Source organism: Alligator sinensis, unplaced genomic scaffold, assembly GCF_000455745.1.
Source record: "Alligator sinensis unplaced genomic scaffold, ASM45574v1 scaffold861_1, whole genome shotgun sequence".
Lineage (NCBI taxonomy): Eukaryota > Metazoa > Chordata > Crocodylia > Alligatoridae > Alligator > Alligator sinensis.
In genome coordinates this window covers 133,419-151,775 of record NW_005842153.1, presented here as the reverse complement: position 1 = coordinate 151,775, position 18,357 = coordinate 133,419, and the positions used below count along the sequence as shown (strand labels likewise).

At 44.0% G+C, this 18,357-nt stretch overlaps 1 protein-coding gene across 1 annotated transcript in view; it reads right to left on the bottom strand.

Annotated features, from left to right (window-relative positions):
• Positions 1-12,604: 12,604 nt before the first annotated feature.
• The window catches only part of GAR1 (GAR1 ribonucleoprotein), a 6,028-nt gene continuing 275 nt past the window's right edge, over positions 12,605-18,357 (bottom strand). The window contains 6 exon segments of the mRNA XM_025206355.1: positions 12,605-13,239; positions 13,612-13,680; positions 14,858-15,005; positions 15,664-15,723; positions 17,111-17,265; positions 17,356-17,561. Coding sequence (XP_025062140.1) covers positions 13,226-13,239; positions 13,612-13,680; positions 14,858-15,005; positions 15,664-15,723; positions 17,111-17,265; positions 17,356-17,561 — 652 coding nt within the window. The 3' untranslated portion in view covers positions 12,605-13,225.

The window sequence follows — 18,357 nt, the reverse complement described above, 5'->3', positions numbered from 1 at the left end:
TTTGTTGTCCTTAATCCTGGACGCTAGCCTGAGTTCCATCTCTGCCTTGGCCTTCCTAATAGCCCTCCTACACTCACAGGCCAAGGAGGAGTACTCCTCCTTGGTGATAGTTCCTCCCTTCCACTGGTTGTACGCCTCCCTTTTAGTCCTCAGGCATTGTTGAATGCCCTTGCTGAGCCAAGGGGGTTTCTAAGCACTCTTACCCTCCTTGCTTCTCTCAGAGACTGTTACCCTTTGGGCCTGGAGGATTGCCCCCTTAAGGTACGACCATCCCTCGTGGGCTCCCATCTCCTCTACCTTCCGGGCCTTTAGTACCTCCCCCACTAGTCTCCTAAGCTCATTGAAGTTTGCCCTTCTGAAATCAAGGGATTTAGCTTTGGTGTGAGCCCTAGACGCCCTGCGTTGGATAGTGAAATCCAGCAGGTGATGATCGCTATTGCCCAGGTGGTCAAGGACCTGCAGTCCCCTCACCAGGTCATCCCCCATGGCCAGGACCAGATCCAGCAAGGCGTTACCCCTAGTGGGGCTGTGCACTTCCTGGATAAGGTGAAGGTCCTGTCATACAGCCAGGAACCTACGCAAGCAGTCAGACCTGGCTGTCTGCTCCTCCCAGCAAATGTCTGGGTAGTTTAGGTCACCCATGACAATAACATCCCTTGACCTAACCGCCTCCATAAGATGACTGGAGAAGTCCTGGTCTAGCTCTTCCCCCTGGTTGGGTGGTCTGTAGTAGACACCCACCGTAAGGTCCCTTTCGCCATGCCCCGCTTGTAGTTTGACCCATAGTGTCTCTGCCCGACCCTCCTCTAACCCGAAGCTAGTCCTTGATGATGTGAGGTGCTCTTTGACATAGAGCGCAACCCCCACACCTTTCCTCTCTGTCCTGTCTCTTCTATATAGGGTGTACCCCCGAATGCCCACTGCCCAGTCATACGTAGGGTCCCACCAGGTTTCTGTGAGCCCTACTAAGTCTGGGTTCTTACTTGCAATCAGGAGGCATAGTTCCTCCTGCTTACACCCCATGCTACGAGCATTAGTATAGAGGCACCTGAGGCCTCCTGAAGGTGCTCATGCCTTCCTCCCACTCCCAGGACAGTTGTGGCCCCCTGCTCCTCGGACATTGATACTTACCTGCGCTTCCCTTCCTCTTGTCACCCTGCGTGCTGGTGAAGCATCCTCTCCACTCAAAGCGGCCCCTTTGAGTGATAGCACAGGGGTCAGCAACATTTTTGGCTGGAGTGCCAAAAACATGCCAACCTCCACCCATACCTCGATTTGGCATGCCAGAGGCAGATAGCAGGGGACCTGTGAAGGGCCTGATCCTCATTACTGGCAGTAAGTGCACACGTGCCTCCAGGCAGATAGCAGGGGAGGGGCCGGGGCTGTGCTGCTCTGGCCCCTTCCACACTGTATGCCCCAAGGTGTGTGTGCAGCCGCTGCTGCCACCACGGAGCTGCTGCTGGGACTCTGGACCCTGGTGCAGCTGTTTGCAGCCTGCCCGATGCCTGCTGCAGCTGCCCAGAGCCCAAGCCAGCAGTGGAAGGGAGCCAGGAGGCTGCAAACAGCTGCACCAGACTGCAGAGTCCTGGCTGGGTGAGTGCATGTGTGCCTTGGGGAACACAGCTGAGAAGGGACCTGGGGCAGTATAACCCCAGCCCTTCCCCTGCCATCTACCCCAAGGCATGGTGTACCCACCACCGCCATGGAGCCCAGCTGGGGCTCCAGTGCCCAGTGAAGCTATTTGCAGCCTCCTGGCTGCCTGCCACAGCTGCCCAGGCTGCTTGCAACAGGGATTGCAGCCTCCTGGATATCTGCTGCCAACAGCCCAGGCTCCATGGCCAGTGACAGCTGCCCAGAGCCCAAGCCATCTGTGGTGGGCCAAACAAAATGGCCTTGCATGCCATGCTCTGGCACTCATGCCAAGGGTTGCTAACCCCTGTAATAGGGGCTGCTCCTTTGCTCTCCCTGTCCCAAGGAAGCCTGCAAGGGAGCACAATCACTGACAGCTTGGCCTCTCCCCAGCTGCAGCTACTGGAGCTCCAGCTTCCCCCAGGATCACGGTGGCAGCAGCACGAGATCCCTCTGCCACCACTGTGGCAGCAAGGTCCCAGCAGCAGGCTCTGCAATAGCTTGCTCAGGGGAGCAGAGGTAAAGCCCCAAGTCTCAGCTGGCTGTAGCACTCCTCCTGGTGGGCTGTCAAGGGGCTAGCTACTCAGTGCAGGACTTTGCATTTCTCCTTACTGAACCTCATTAGATTTCTTTTGGTGCAATCCTCCAATTTGTCTAGGTGTCTCTGAATCCTAGTCCTATTCTCTATCTTATCTACTACTACCCCCAGCTAGGTGTCATCTACAAACTGCTAACTTGAGGGTGCACTCCATCCTATCTTCCAGGTCAATGCTGAAGATATTGAACAAAACCAGCCCCAGGACTGACCCCTGGGGCCCTCCACTTGACACCGGCTGCCAACTAGACATAGAGCCATTGATTACTACCCCTTCAGGCCAAGGATCCAGCAAGTTTTCTATCAGTTATCAGTTATCTATACAGTCCATTCATCCAGCCTATACTTCCTTAGCTTGCTTACAACAATATTGTGGGAGATTATATCAAAAGCCTCACTAAAGTCAAGGCATATCACATCCGTTGGTCTCCCCACATCCACAGAACCAGTCATCTCATGATAGAAGGCAATCAGGTTGGTCAGGTATGACTTTCCCTTTGTGAATCCAAGCTGGCTGTTCCTAATCACCTTTTTCTCCTCCAAGTGATTAGAAATTGATTCCTTGAGGATCTGTTCCATTATTTTTCCAGAGACTGAGGTGAGCTGACTGGTCTGCAGTTCCTTGGATCCTCCTTTTGCCCTTTCTTCAATATGGGCACTATGTTTGCCCTTTTCCAGTCATCTGGGACCTCTTCTGATCGCCATGAATTTTCAAAGATGATGGCCAGGCTCTGCAATCACATCAGCCAACTCCCTCAGCACCCTCGGGTGCATCCCATCCGGCCCCATGGACTTATATATGTCCAGCTTTTCTGAATAGTCCCTAACCTGTTCTTTCACCACTGTTGGCTGCTTACTTGCTCCCCAAACTGTGCTGCCAGGTGCAGCTGAGCTTACCTGTGAAGACTGAGGTGAAAAAGGCATTGATTACTTCTGTCTTTTCTGCATCCTCTGTCACTAAGTTGCCTCCCCCATTCAGTAAGGGACCCATATTTTCTGTGATCTTTCTCTTGTTGCTGACATACTTGTAGAAACCCTTCTTGTTACTCTTCACATCCCTTACTAAGTGCAACTCCAGTTGCACTTTGGCCTTCCTGACTTCATCCCTGAATGCCCAAGCAATGCTCTTATACTCCTCCTGAGTTGTTTGTCCAAGTTTCCACTTCTTATAAGCTTCCTTTTGGTGATTTAGTTTACTGAAGATTTCCTTGCTAAGCCAAGCTGGTCTTGTGCCATACTTGCTAGTCTTCCTGCACTTTGAGATGGTTTGTTGCTGCACCCTCAGTAAGGTCTCTTTAAAGTACACCCAACTGTCCTGGACTCTTCTCCCCCTATCAGATTGGCCTCCCTGGGGAACCTGCCCATAAATTCCCTTTGTGAGTCTAAGTCGTTTTTTCTGAAATCCAATATTCTTATTCTCCTGCTCTCCTTCCTTCCTTTCCTTAGGATCCTGATCTCAATCATCTCATGGTCATTGCTGCCCAAGTTGCCATCCACTACTGCATTCCTCATCAATTCTTCCCTGTTTCTGAGCAGCAGGTCAATAGCACAACCCCTAGTTGGCCAGTCCAGCACTTGCACCAGGAAATTGTGCCCAACGCTCTCCAAAAATTTCCTGGATTGCTGGTGCACTGCTGTATTGATCTCCCAGCAGATGTCAGGGTGATTCAAGTCCCCCATGAGAACCAGGGGCTGTGATTGGGTAACTTGCGCTACCCGCTTGAAAAAAGCTTCATCTAGCACATCTTCCTGGTCTGGAGATCTATCACAGACCTCTATCACATCACCCTTGTTGCTCTCCCCTCTGACACTTAACCCAGAGACTTTCAATAGGCCTATCTCCAGTTCCATACTGTAGCGCTGAGCAATCATACAGCTCTTTTACATAAAGTTTGTGCCAGTCCATGACTGTGGACATACAGGTTATGCCCATCCATGACAGTGATCCAGTCATTCAAGCTATCCCACAAAGTCTCTGTTATTCCAATGACATCATAGTTGCAAGGACTTCCAATTTTTCCTGCTCATTTTCCAGGCACCTTGCGTTTGTGTAGACACGTGAGGTAAGTAGCTGTTTGCCCTACTTTTTCAGGGAGAATGAAAATGCCTCCTCTGCTGCCCCCTTGTGCTTGCACTTCATCCAGGCCACCCACTTCCCCCAGGCTTTGGTCTCCATCTCCCGGCAAACCTAATTTAAAGCCTTCCTCACTAGGTTAGCGAGCCTGGCTGCAAAGATGCTGTTCCCTCTCTTCATCAGGTGGTTCCCATATCTTCCTAGCAATCCTTCTTTTTGGAACATCATCTGATGGTCAAAGAAACCAAAACCCTGCTGGTGACACCATCTGCACAGCCAAGCATTGACCTGCAGGATGTGCTTGCTCCTGCCCAGGCCCTCCCCCTTAAGTGGAAGGATTGAGGAGAATAGAGCCTCTGTCCCCATCACCCCTGCACCCAGAGATCTGTAGTCGGTTTTGATCTGCTCAGGGTCTCCCCTAGAAGTATCATTGGAGCCCCCGTGAATGAGCAGCATGGGGCAATATTCAGAGGGTCAGATGTATCTCAGTAATGCCTCCATGAGATCTCGGATCTGGGCTTCAGGCAAGCAGAAGACCTCCTGAGACAACAGATCAGGCCAGTAGATGGATGCCTCTGTCCCCCACAGAAGGGAGTCTCCAACCACAACTACCCATCACTTCATCCTGGTGGTGATTGTCTCCTTCCTTCCCACCTTCAGGAGGCCTGGCCTGTCCTCCTCCACCAATAGAATGTTCTCCATCTCTTCTATTGCTAGGGCTCCATATCTGTTCTCCAGGCAAACTGATGCAGGTAAAGATGAAGATTTCTGCTTGCTGACAGAGCTCACAAACTTCCAGCTTCCACCCTCCTGCGAGTCTATGCCATAAAATCGTAGAAAATTAGGGTTGGAAGAGACCTCAGAAAGTCATCTAGTCCAACCCCCTGCTCAAAGCAGGAACACCCCCAACTAGATGCTCTCTCCCTTCTTTCATGCTGCCTTTGGCTGTTCTTCCTTCACAGTCCTAGAGATCTCCTTTAGCACTAAATCAATGACGTCCTCATGGTGGAGGGAGCCTTGCAACATCCTCCTGTAGCTGTCTTGCCTGCTCCCTGAGGGACATCACCAGGAGGCACCACTGACATTGCAGGCACTCCCCCACCTGGCCATCACCAGAAGGGCCCTGCAAGCCACAGTCTCCACAGTACCAAACCAGGACCTGGGTGGAAGACTCAACAGTGAGTGGTCCTGCCTGCACAGACACCTCACAGGTGCAAGCAGAGGCAGTGGCAATGGTTCTGGCATTGCAATATCCTGAATCCATTTCCCTGGGTCTCAATCTGCTGCCTCCTTCTTGCTGCCCTTCTTCCAAGCAGACCTTCCCTAGTAAACTCCCCTGTAAGCTGGCCTGATTACTGTTCCTTGGTCCCAAAGGGTTCCTTTATCCCTGCTTCCTCTCACCAAGCTTAAAGGCTCCCCTTCAAAGAGAGAGGGGAGGCGGCAAACCAACTTGCAAATTGCTGCCCGTTTGCTTGCTCCTTGGTCACTCATGGAGTCTCCTTCTATACCCTGCTGGGCCTGGCCTTGCTCTGCCCCCTCGTTAGGGCTATTGTCAGGCACAGGCAGCAATCACTCAGCTGGAAACACTCCCAGCTTCTCAAACCACACACCCAACATACACACAGTCCACCAAACAAACACGTAGGAAGCCAAGCATGCAGGCAGCCCTATGGACAGCATGTACATCTGTATATTCACTTTTTGTAGCACTACAAGAGCATATATAGAGCTACAGATGTAATGCCTTAGCCTTAGTCTTTGGCATGGAGACAGTGTGGAAAGGAATGTACGTAGATGGGAATAAATCCACTTCCCTTCTGCACACTGTTGCCTATATTTTGCCAGGCCAAACCGTGATTGCGATCTGCTGTGATTTTCTCTTTCCCTATATTTTTGGCATAATTGTCAGAAGTGTTGAAACTCTTGCAACAATGTGCACCAAGAACATGAAAACCTGTCTTTTTATAGAAGCAGCCACCACTTTTTTCATTGTGTATGTAATACATCCTCCTGAACATGACAGTCTGAATTCCTCTTGAAATAGCTAGACTTCACCATCATCCTCCCTTCCAACCATTATCTTTGTCAATATTCCCAAATTAAAATAATAGTAACTTTGCAAAGACAAGGGGTAGTTTAGCACTCACTTTCAATCAAGTAATATTGGGTGAACAGCCTCCCTCCATGCATCTGAAAACTGTTAAAAACACAAATAGGAATAAAGACAAGAAATACATAACTGCAATCACTTTGTGTTCTCCCAGTTTTGAGTCCCCATCCCCACATGCTTTACCAACTTGTGTTCTTAAATCCAATTTTGTAAGACCCTTTGCCATGGCACAACTTTTATTGTGTAAAATGTGAAGCATGCCTACTGAAGTAGGTGTAATGCCAGTGACATGTCTTATGACTACAAGAAATGGAGCTTTTCCTCTCAAATAGCTCTATTTTTGTCCGGATCAGCATGAACAGGAGTTGGTTTCCATTTGATAGCTATTAGGGACCTCCCCCGAATTGAGCTAATTAAACCAGTTTGTATCTGGCAGCTTTTCACAACAAATATTGAATTAGACCTGCAGACTCAATTTACCTTATAACCTTGAGAAGTGGTCCCGTGCAGGGGAGCTGCAAGAGTAGCCATGTGCATCAAATAGATCCACTTAGAAGTGATGTTGATACAGAATTGTTTAGCTTTATTAAACTAACTCAATTTATTTGAATAAAAGACCTGCCACTATCCAATCTGCCAATCTTTCCAGCACTACCAGCATTTGAATATAAAGCACATTAACAATTCAGTGCATCACCACAAGAGGGCCACATTGACCCTTTTTTTAACCTATCCCTGCTGAGGTCCGAGTAGCTTTTTTCTTGAAAAACAGGTTAACACCTCTTTAATCCTATGCTAAAAAATTCTCCAGAATAATTCTTCTGCTATACATGCACACTTGTTAGATAGAGAAATCTGATTCTCTACCCAAAAAAAAAAATCACCAGCAAATTCAACTAGTTTAGTTTCAGTAGCTCAGCGATTCTTAATTAGGGTGCCTTGAAATCCTTTCAGGGAGTGCTGTGGACTGCCATGCAAGGTTGGCACTGTTAAGTGTGCAAACGTGTTTCATAGGATAAAACCAGCGATTTCAAATAGGAATCCATAGTGTTAAAAGCATTCTGACTAGCTGTCTTTCTGAATTCTTTGCTACAGAATTGTTCTACTGTGTTTCTGTAGCCAAAAAATCAAGTGAAAACTAAGAGTTAACGTTTTCCAGGGGGGTGCCTTGAGTCAATCAAGGTGGAGAACCACTGCAGAAGCAACTTCTAAGAGCCAACTCCAAATTAGGAACTGATGGCATTAGCTACATATTTTTGTTTTCCTGACCAAAATGAGAGACATAATAGAAAGCACAGGTTTCTTTTAATGGAAAATTAATATAATCTGTGCTTCCAAGGAACCTGCTACATTCCTTACAACCAGTACCAAATTTAGCTTCTTAAACCTGTATCTGGTGGTTATCTACTTTATCAAATAAGAAAATTATTAAGATGTGTCCTCACCCTCTCATACCTGAGCTGTAGCATTTATCTAATGCAGATCTAAAATGATTTAAAATGATTGTAATGACAACCTTCTGTACATGGACAAGGTATAGGCTGATTCTTAAAGTTGTATTTCAGTATTACATGTCTCAGTTTTGCAAAAATAAAGGGACCAGCGTTTTAAAGGTATTCAGGCATCAAAATTCTCATGAAAATCATCATCATCATCTGGTCATAATATAGCAAAGTTCTGTTTTCAAAATGAACAGAATGAAAATCAATAAGATTTAGGTGTCAAATTCATTTAAAAAAATATTAAAGTCATGTCTAGACCACCTCCCTCCTGAGTCTGGAAACACTTCAAACTAATTAGGCAAAATAGACTGCTTAAATGGGACTTGAGCATATACCCAGTGCACCTCACTCCCAACCCAGAAAGCAGATTTGGGGCATGCACTTGGAGCCATTCTAAAACTGCTTAATTGATAGACTTTTGAAGGTTTTGGAGAGTGCTGGGCACAGTTTCCTGGTGCAAGTGCTGAACCAGCCAACATGGAGCCATACTCTTCTTGATCTGCTGCTCACAAACAGGGAAAAATTGGTGGGAATGTAATAGTAGATGGCAACTTGGGCAGCACTGACCATGAGATGATTGAGTTCAGAATCCTAAGGAAAGAAAGGAAGGAGAGCAGCAGAGTAAGGACCCTGGACTTCAGAAAAGCAGGCTTCAACCTGCTCAAGGAACCCATGGGTAGGATCCCCTGGGAAGCCAGTCTGAGGGGAAGAGGAGTCCAGGAGAGCTGGTTGTACTTTATAAAAAAGCCTTACTGAGAGTGCAGAAACAAACCACCCCAATGTGTAGGAAGACGAGCAAGTATGGCAAAAGACCTGCTTGGCTTAGTAGGGAACTCTTCAGTAAACTAAATGACAAAAAGCTTATAAGTGGTATACCTTGATTTTAGCAAGGTTTTCAATAGTCTCCCACAGCATTCTCGTAGGCAAGCTAAGGAAGTATGGGCTAGGTGAATGGACTATATGGTGGATAGAAAACTGGCTGGAGCATTGGGCTCAAAGGGTAATAATCAATGGCTTGATGTCTAGTTGGTAGCCAGTATCAAGTAGCACGCCCCAAGGGTCGGTCCTGGGGTCAGTTTTGTTCAATATCTTCATCAACAACCTGGAAGATGGCTTAAAGTGAACCCTCAGCAAGTTTTCAGATGACACCCAGCTGGGGGCAGTAGTAGATACACTGGAGGGTAGGGCTAGGATGCAGAATGACCTAGACAAAATTGGGAGATTGAACCAAAAGGAATCTCCTGAGGTTCAACAAGGAGAAATACCAAGTCCTGCACTTATGATGGAACAATCCCATGCACCAGTACAGGCTGGGGGCTGACTGGCCGGGCAGCAGCTCTGCAGCTGGGGGGTACAGTGAACAATAAACTGAATATGAGGCAAGTGTACCCTTGTTGCAAAGAAGGCTAACAGCATATTGGCCTGCATTGGTAGGAGTGTTGCCAGTAGGTCAAGGGAAGTGATTCTTCTCCTCTATTTGGCACTGGTGAGGCCACATCTGGACTAGTGTGTCCAGTTTTGGGCCCCCACTACAGAAAGGATGTGGACAAATTGAAGAGTCCAGCAAAGGGTAATGACAATAATTAGTGGACTGGGGCACATGACTTCTGAGGAGAGGCTGAGGGAACTGAGCTTATTTAGTCTAAAGAAGACAGAGGGGATTTAATAGCAGCCTTCAACTACCTGAAGGGTTAGTTTTCAGGTTCTTTCTCTCTCTGAGACATTTCTTATAGCAAACATTCGATAAATATTTTATTGAATCGGTCCAAAGTGTTATACTTATGAGTTAAGGAGATTGTGAAGAAGTAGGCTCTATTCTAAAAGTGTATTTTCTTCCATACTGAAAATGTCACACAAAAGAACTCTCTCTCTTCAGTTCATAGAGTTCTAAAATGTTCCCAGAATATGATATAAGTTGCAGTGCCATGAGCCTCCTTGGATCAGTGAAAGATTATCTTATTTCACTTCTGTATAGCAGATTTTTTGCAGCCTTGGTTTGTTTTTTTTATGTAGGGCTGCACAACATGGATTGTCCTGTCCAAATTTAAAGAGCCACAGTGGTTAGGATTCCATCCCACCTAGCAGTCTATCCATTCTGGTGTCTTCTAAATCAATGTTTCTCAACCCATGGGTCACAACCCAAAAGTGGGTCACAAGAATATTTCAAAGGGTTGTGAGCAAGTGCCAGCAAAATGCACAAAAGTGCAGGTTTCCCCTTCCAGGCTGACAGCATTCCAGCCTGCAAGGGGCTGCTTGGGACACGGCCAGCATGCAGCCAGGCAGGATCATGGGAGCAGCCCCAGCAGGCAGATGAAGGTAAGTGTATGGAGACCAGAGTTTGGGGACCACTGGGGTTGAGTGTGCATGTGTAGAGGGGATGGGTGTGTGGGGAGAGGCAGGTGCCTACCAGCAGTGGGGGAAGGTGTGCCAAGGCTGCAGAAGGACAAGTGACTGCAGGTTAGGCACCAGCAGGAGGGCCAGGGGGATGTGGGTCCGGTATGAAGCGTTGAGAACCACTGTTCTAAGTGATGGAGGTCCACAAGATGCATGTCAGCACTACATGGGATGCTATGAACCTGTTTACTACTTGCAGCACCTGTTATAGGGGAAGTTACCTGGATTATAGTCCTACTTTTGTTACCTGCCAGCTCTGTGATCCTGAGGGAGCCCTGGCACCCAGCTTACTGGATTTACAAAGGACTTTTGATATCCCCCTCCCCCCAACACACATACCCCTCATCTAACCAGAACTAAGCAGAAGAAAAATTTAATAGGCATCTCAGGCCATACATTCCCCGGCCCCAGTATGGGAGGCCTATTTAAACTTGATTGACTAAAACTCGGTTGTCATGTTAAGGAATGCTAAGGCAAGAAACTGAGACAGAGGGGATATGGGTGACATCTGAACAATGGTTAAAGGTTCATCACAACGTCCAGCCCATTGGAGCCCTGATCACAAATGCTGTCATACTTTTCCCGGGATGACTGGTGAAAGTCCTCCCCACAAAGTTTATGAACACTCCAAGTAATCCCCTTAAGTATGTTAAAAAAACTACAGTAAGATCTGAATGTTATGCTAAACTGCAGCTTATTCACAACAGGTAAAATACAAAACACTGATGCTGACTTCACAGTGCAAGCATAGCTAGGTCATCTGAGAAGCTCTTCCAGTACATCTTCTATAGTCATAATAATTTCAAGCTGGCTCCTAGGTGTCTGGTTACTCCTTAAAACTGGTTGTTAATCAGTTTCTTGAAATGTTCCAAACCAGCTAGTCAATGAAAAAGGTAATTCAGTTAAAAATTGAACTGTTTATATAACAGGATTTCCCCTGTCAATTACAGCTTGGGACCCTCTTGATTTACACAATTAAAATAATGCTTTGAAGAGGCTAGACTAAGAGTGCAAGAAAGCTGTAAAGCAGTAGTGTGCTTCAAGAGGGAGAAATCTCTCTGACACCATCCACTGTTGTTCTCAGAAAGCTGGAATAAACAGATCATCTCTTTCTGTCACCTGTTTAACCTTCAATGATCATGCTAGGAATTTTGCCCATCAACAAACCATCCAAGTGCCTTGGAATGGTGAGATTCCAGCTCTCGCTCTCTTTCTCCCTCTCTTTCTTTTTCTCTCTAGGCATAGCTTTCTGAACCTGAATTTTATTAGTTAAGCTTGAGCTCGGTTTCCCCAAATACTCAACTGAACCAGGGTAATATTGTAATTGTTTTGGTTTTCCCATGCATTTCTACTACTAGTAGTACCATCATAAATTTCATACACTTAGCAATAAATAATTTTTACAGTAAAACTGGTGGTAACTAGGTGAATTTTTCCTTCTCTACTTCCCCTTCTCCACTTTCTCTGCAGCAACACTTCCTTTACCTAAGCCAAAGATCCCTGTAAAGCCCCAAAAAATACCGTGGGGTTTGCTCATCAAGAGGCTACCACTACTAGGACAGTTAGGGCAAAAGATCGGGACGTGCTGAGTTTAAGACACATAAGGGTATCAGCTTGTATAGGCTGATTGACCCAGTTTGACTCAGACGTGCCAGAATAAACTGAATGCTGGCCCATGAGGGTGTCAGCGGGACACCCAGCCTGATTCAGAGATATTCTGTTCACCTGTGTGCTTGTGTCTGACTGCATTTTACTGTTGCCCTGATGAACTGATTTATGGCATGAGGGTGTCATACCACATAATCATAATCATAGTTGATTAGCATGTCATACATGCTAATCAACCCTGCCAGATCAGGCATGTCACATTAGTGTGTGTGCACATTTGACTGATTGGTGGAAGGAGAAACCCAGCCCCATTGAGACCGAGTCCTGCAAGATGGCTCCATTGGGAGTGAGGACTTACAGAAGGGAGAGATACAGCTCCATACAGAAACACAAGTAACACATTGACAGAACTACAAAGACCCTAGAAACATACCCCTAATAAATGAGCACTCCACAAAGTAACGGGCAAATCTGGTAACACTTTCTTCTACTGTAATACCATCAAGTATTTCTAAATGACATAGTGCTGCTATGCCACTGCTTCTGCTTCTAACTTGAACGTTACTTTAAAAAAAGAAGAGAGCCAAGAACAGACCTCTCATCCATTTCAGCATTCATGTTTAGGTGACCAATATAAAAGTAATGGGTATTTACCTTGAATAACTTGTTAAAAGAATGGCTTTCCCAAAAGGTGTTACTGACACATTTTAGTTTTCATGAAGATTTATACAAATCAAATGACATATTTCTTAATATTCCCCACAAATTCTTCCCATTTTAAAATATAACTATTTAAAAAATGTACTCTGTAAAAAACAAGGACAACTTTTTTTGTGCTTGTTTTAAACAGAGCATGCAACACATACAAAGCACCGAGAGACTCAACAATAAAAAAGACAGGAAGAATAAGACTTCAGTTCTGCAAATACAGCTTGTATCTTTACATTTAGTGAACCTGCAGTTTCTTTTTACTTGTTCAGCATATCATTTCTTTTCAACTTCAACATGAAGTCACACGTTAACTAAAACAGTCTGTAAGAAATGAAGGATGTAAAAATATAAAAACTGCTTAAGGCAGCTTTAAAAAAAATTCAAGTACATTCCAAGTGAAGAATCAAGAGCTTCCCCAATTCATCAGTGACCCATTCCGCTTCATCGTTGTTAGGTATCCATTACTCACAACAGCAATTGCTAATGTTTCACTATTTTGATGTCTTTACAATCAAATTTTATTTTTCAGGTCCCCTGGAAAATTCCTCTTGCTCTTCACTTCTGTGGATCATATTGTAAGCCAGAAACCTGAAGGTCCATTTTTAACGTCCTCTGCCTATTTTGAAAAAGAGAAAAACATGGACTGAGTAATTCACATCTTGGTTTTACTTGAAGCAGTGTCTGCTTTTATTATGTACAGTGTCTGCACATAAATGTAAAAACAAACCCAGCTACTGTAAAATCCACTCTTATTTGTCCTAAACTATTTGTACTGACACTGGACTGTGTTTTAAACAACACGGAAAAGAGAAATTTAGACATTAGAGTATCTATCATGATGCACAGACTATTTATTTTTTCATAAATCTAGTGCAAATGTATACCTCCTTGTAAAACAAGCAACAGAAAAGTATACTGTTAATACTTAATAATGGATTTAGATATTCTAAACTACTTTTTACATAGACTTAAGCTATAGCCCACTTACCCCTGAAACCTCCACCACCGCCTCTTCCTCCTCTGAAACCTCCACCACCTCTTCCTCCTCTGAAGCCACCTGGAAGTAGAAATTAAGTTTTAAGACATCAGCATACAAGAAAGAATGTAACAAACATCCTCCACATGAAAAATTTGAAACAAGCGTCAGATCAGCATTACTAGAATGTATAGTGTCACACCCTACTCCTCTCGGTCTCTTTCTCAAAGTCTTACCTCCAGTTCCTTCCTGGGCTCCTTGTGTTCCTTACTATCCCCAAAATACTAGAAAGTATTTATGGAATACAAAGCTAATTTAAAGTTTCTAGACTAAGGCAAACAAGGTTCTCTGGATAGATGTGATCTCTTTTATTAGAACAACTAAATTGGAAAAAAAATGTTCTTTGCAAGCTTTCAGGCACAAACACCCTTCTTCTTCAGGCATGGGGAGATGCAATAATCACAAAATCTAAAACATGTTAGAATCTTAAAAAAAAAAAAACAACCCATTTAAAATGTCAAAGTCCTAACTTTAAAAATGATGTTTTACAAAGTATCTCCAAAAACTGTTATATTAGAAGGAATGCACAATAAAAAGTTTTAGAAGAATTCTTCTTTTGGACATGGTACACGCCCATTCAAAGGGGGGGGGGGGGAAAATCAGGCTTTTAAGGAAGAACTAGTTTCAGTCTTTCTGGGAAGCAGCTAAAGTTAAGTTTTTATAGCAGAGGTGGAAGACCTCTAATAGTTCATTCAGTTTCATTTCTCAGTACAGGAGCTTATCACATATTATATTATCAAGGATACTGTTCAGCTTAGGCTTTACTGCAAAATAGAGCATCTGCTACTACTTTCAGAAGACTTTCCTGCAACAAAGTTTCCCCTGATATTCAACATGCTTTTTTTTTTTTTTTTTTTTTTTAAACTCTGTGGCCTTTACATTTGGTTACTCTGCCTTGTATACACAAGTTTTTAAGAGTGCTGGCTCTGTGGCCCTTCCTCAGAACCTAGAAGTAAGAGGCTCTTGGCTGTGAAGGGACCTAGGCCTGCCCATGTGATCCCAGGACTTCAAAAGGTCCCTACATTTAGTTATAGCTGGCTATGGATATAACAGATATCAGGGTATGAAATACAGATTTTACAAGTCTTCTATGCATCTTTAAAAACATGCTAACGAAGCAACTGCTCATGCGAGTGTTTGCTTGGCCGTAGGTCTTCACAAAATAATTACAGAAACTGTTTACTTGATAGAAACCTACCTCCACCTCGACCTCCTCCACCCCTGCCACCTCCTCTTCCACGTCCTCCTCTACCACCTCCTCTACCACCTCTTGGAGGTCCTTTCTCTCCCGGAGGTCTTGGTAAAAACCTTTGTAAGGGCAGCAACTTTGCTGGGTCAATATAAAACTGGAAGAGAAACAGCACTGTTAGGCTTTAGGAACGCCAAAGAAACCTAATATTTGACATCTCTCTCTCACTTGCACACAAGCATAATTTGATCTTAATCTTTTCTTTATGCTATCAATTTTAAGTTCTTTCTTTGCAAAGAGCTACATAACACGGACAAAATATTTGAAAATAGCCTTCAGAAAGATAAAGGTTTCCAATTAAGAAAGCAGAGTAAGATTTCAAAGTGAAGTTTTTTTTCTTCTGTTCACCATACCCTTCCCTATCTGTGGAAGGGGGGAACAAAATCCTTGTGAAAGCAGAGAATAAGGGTGGATACAATGTTTTTAGGAGCCTGGAAAAGTTTATCAGATTACTAAAAATTACAGAAATTAGCATATTAAAGAAGGTGGGTTACACAGTTTCATGTAACAAGAGAAGTAAATTTCTAAACTGAGATTAAAGTGTTTAAAGAAATGCACAATACAAAGTTGTTTATAGCATTTTAAAAAGGTCCTAATTAAACAATGTCATTTTTTGGATTTTAATTGTGGTAGGGATTATCCAAATTGTGCAGTACCAAAAATTTAAAAATACAAAATTATGAAAACATTTGTAAAATGGAATTGTAAACACTCATTGAATATATCAGTTTTACTGCATCTTAAAATAAACTCACCTTTTGTAATTTCTTGAACGAGGAGGCTTTCATGTTCTCTGACAACTTAACTGAAAAGTACTGAGACTTTCTTTAAGGACTATAAAAAACAGTGACTTAAATTATAATTTATCTCAAGAAATGGATAGGCACTGGCTTTATTTATGGGTTAACTATTTAAATACCACTTCTCAGAATTTTTGCTACTATCCCAAGCAATAGCTATCATTACTGTAACTACATTTTCTCCATTCTGTGTTTTAAACCTTAACATAGCAATAAAAATCCATTAGAAAAGCTTAAATGCAATTACAAAACCACAAATTTGAGTGCTATCCTGTAATGTAGGCTTTTAACTTGTCTGAGACAAAGAAGGAGTAATGAACTACAGAATCAACTTGGTTCACTTTTTCCCCAGGAACGTGCGTTTTATCAAAAGAAAATTCAAATATAATCCTGAAGATGAAAAAGCAAATCAGCAAGTTACATTCAAGTCAACATCCCCACAATAAGGGCCAAAAATCTGGAGCCTAAATATGGACCTAAGTCCCTGTTTTCTGATTTTCAAATATATGTAGAAGTTTAACATTGAGCAGCTGTGCTAAGTGAGAAAGTAGGGAGAAGATTTAACAGTCATACTGAGAAAAGAAGAAGCTTGTCAAACTTGCTTTTGCTGTTTATTCTTCTGTTTACCAAACCTCCTTTCTGCCTCTTACAAATAACATAAACAGCAATAAATGAAAAAAAGAAGCACCCATCCTAGAGTCTCTACCATTTGGAATACCATAATGATGTGTAACACACACACTGTCATAGCTTCTTGAACACAGTATTTTAATGCAATGACATTACAATTGTAAAGTACAGATATAAGAAAACTATTGCATCATTAATGATCACTTTTAAGATGGTCAAATAGGCAGTAATCCTTAACTTTATAGAGCTCTCTTGGAGAACTTACTTCCAAGAGATATGGAAGTAAAAGACACGGAACAGGTGAGAAACTGAAGTCAGGAAATTTTTCCCCAAGTCATGCACTTAGTGGCAAATGACTTAAGCCCAAACTTAACTCTCATTACCACCCATGCCTGAAATTCAGATACCCAAGTACTGTACAGGTAGGAATAGGGCTGGTTGAGTGTTTATGAACTGAGAAAACCATAGGATGATTCACTGTTATTAACAACATCCAGAACAAGAGACTCCACTTACAGACGCACACTAATTCTCGCCTATGTTGCTTTATACAAAGTCTAAGCTAAACCAAGAAGAAAAGCACTCCAAGAATCTATACTGAGAGATACTCTAGTATAATCTCTCATCAGTTTAAATACACCTGCGTAATTACACAGGTTTGTTTAACTGGTAAATCTCTCATACATAGACAAGACAACCTATTGTTAAAAATCACTGGACAACCTTATTTAATAACCGACACAAACACAAATAGTGTACTTCTGAAGGATACAAAGTCTCGTAGCTGTCCGAATATTTCATCCACTTTGCCGATCTGCTCTTTGTTATCCAAGTATACAGGTGCATTGAAATAAGGCACTCTGTTTTCTTCCGTCGTACATTTACAAACAATGTCATCTTCACAGGGATGCATGAACTCTCCCAAAACTGCAATAAATTTATTTTTTTTTAAATCTACAGTGAAACCTGGAATTCTCATCCCAAATTAAAACAAACAGGGCTCTTGGGATAACTTACGAACTACGCTTTCTGGTGGTCCTTGGTCATATCCTCTGTTGAAGCCTCCGCGTCCACCACCTCCCCGTCCAAAGCCACCTCGTCCGCCACGACTGAAGCCCCCTCCACCGCCACGACTGAAGCCCCCTCTTCCTCCTCGTCCTCTACCTCCTCCCCCTCGAAAAGACATTTGCGCTACCTGTTAAATTGGGATGAGGAAATACCGATTAAAAACAAAACCAAAGGACACATCACTGCTTATTTGCTTTATAAAGTAAAGTTTCACCCTGGTTTGCAGACTGAACGTTTGGTAAACTCAGTGCTAGCTTTTGTTCCCTGACCAAAAACGGGGCCCACATTTCAAATCCTCTCCCTACTACATGTTCCCAGGTCTGGTTTTACAGGTGTGCCCCTTCTCACATCTTTCCCCTCTTCCTCCTGTCCCCAACTCGCACGGTCTGAACCTTCACAACATCCTTGCTGGTCAACCAGCTAAAATTAAAGCTACCGCGACAGCCACATGTAGCAAACACACAGGAAAGAACAAGAAATATGAATGACCTAACATGACCCTGGTGTGTCATTTCGAAATCGTTTAAATTGTTTCTTTTGACATTACTAGCTGGGGTATGAAATAAGGTTGTCCTGCAATTTTGTGCAAGGGATTCTGGCTAATCTCCCACCAGAGCTGCATAAAACAAGGAGGGCTGTATTTAGGCATGCACACGCCCACCCGCCTTATTCTCAACTGTGGGAAACGACGCTACACAAACACGATTGTGCGATGCAAGCAAGGGGGCAAGTGGAGATAGGGCGATTTAACAAAACAGGTGCCGAGGCAGCCAGGGGTGTCTGAGGAGGCAGGTCTGTCTCTCTAGCAGTGACAACGAGGAGCGGGGCAGTGAGCCTGTAGCGCTGAGGGCCCAGGAAAGACAAGAGGTGAGAGGCCTGGATTTGCAGCTCTGCCAGGGCACGGTGGGCAGCTGGTCCCGGACCCCCCGCCTCGCACATCGCCCGCCAGCG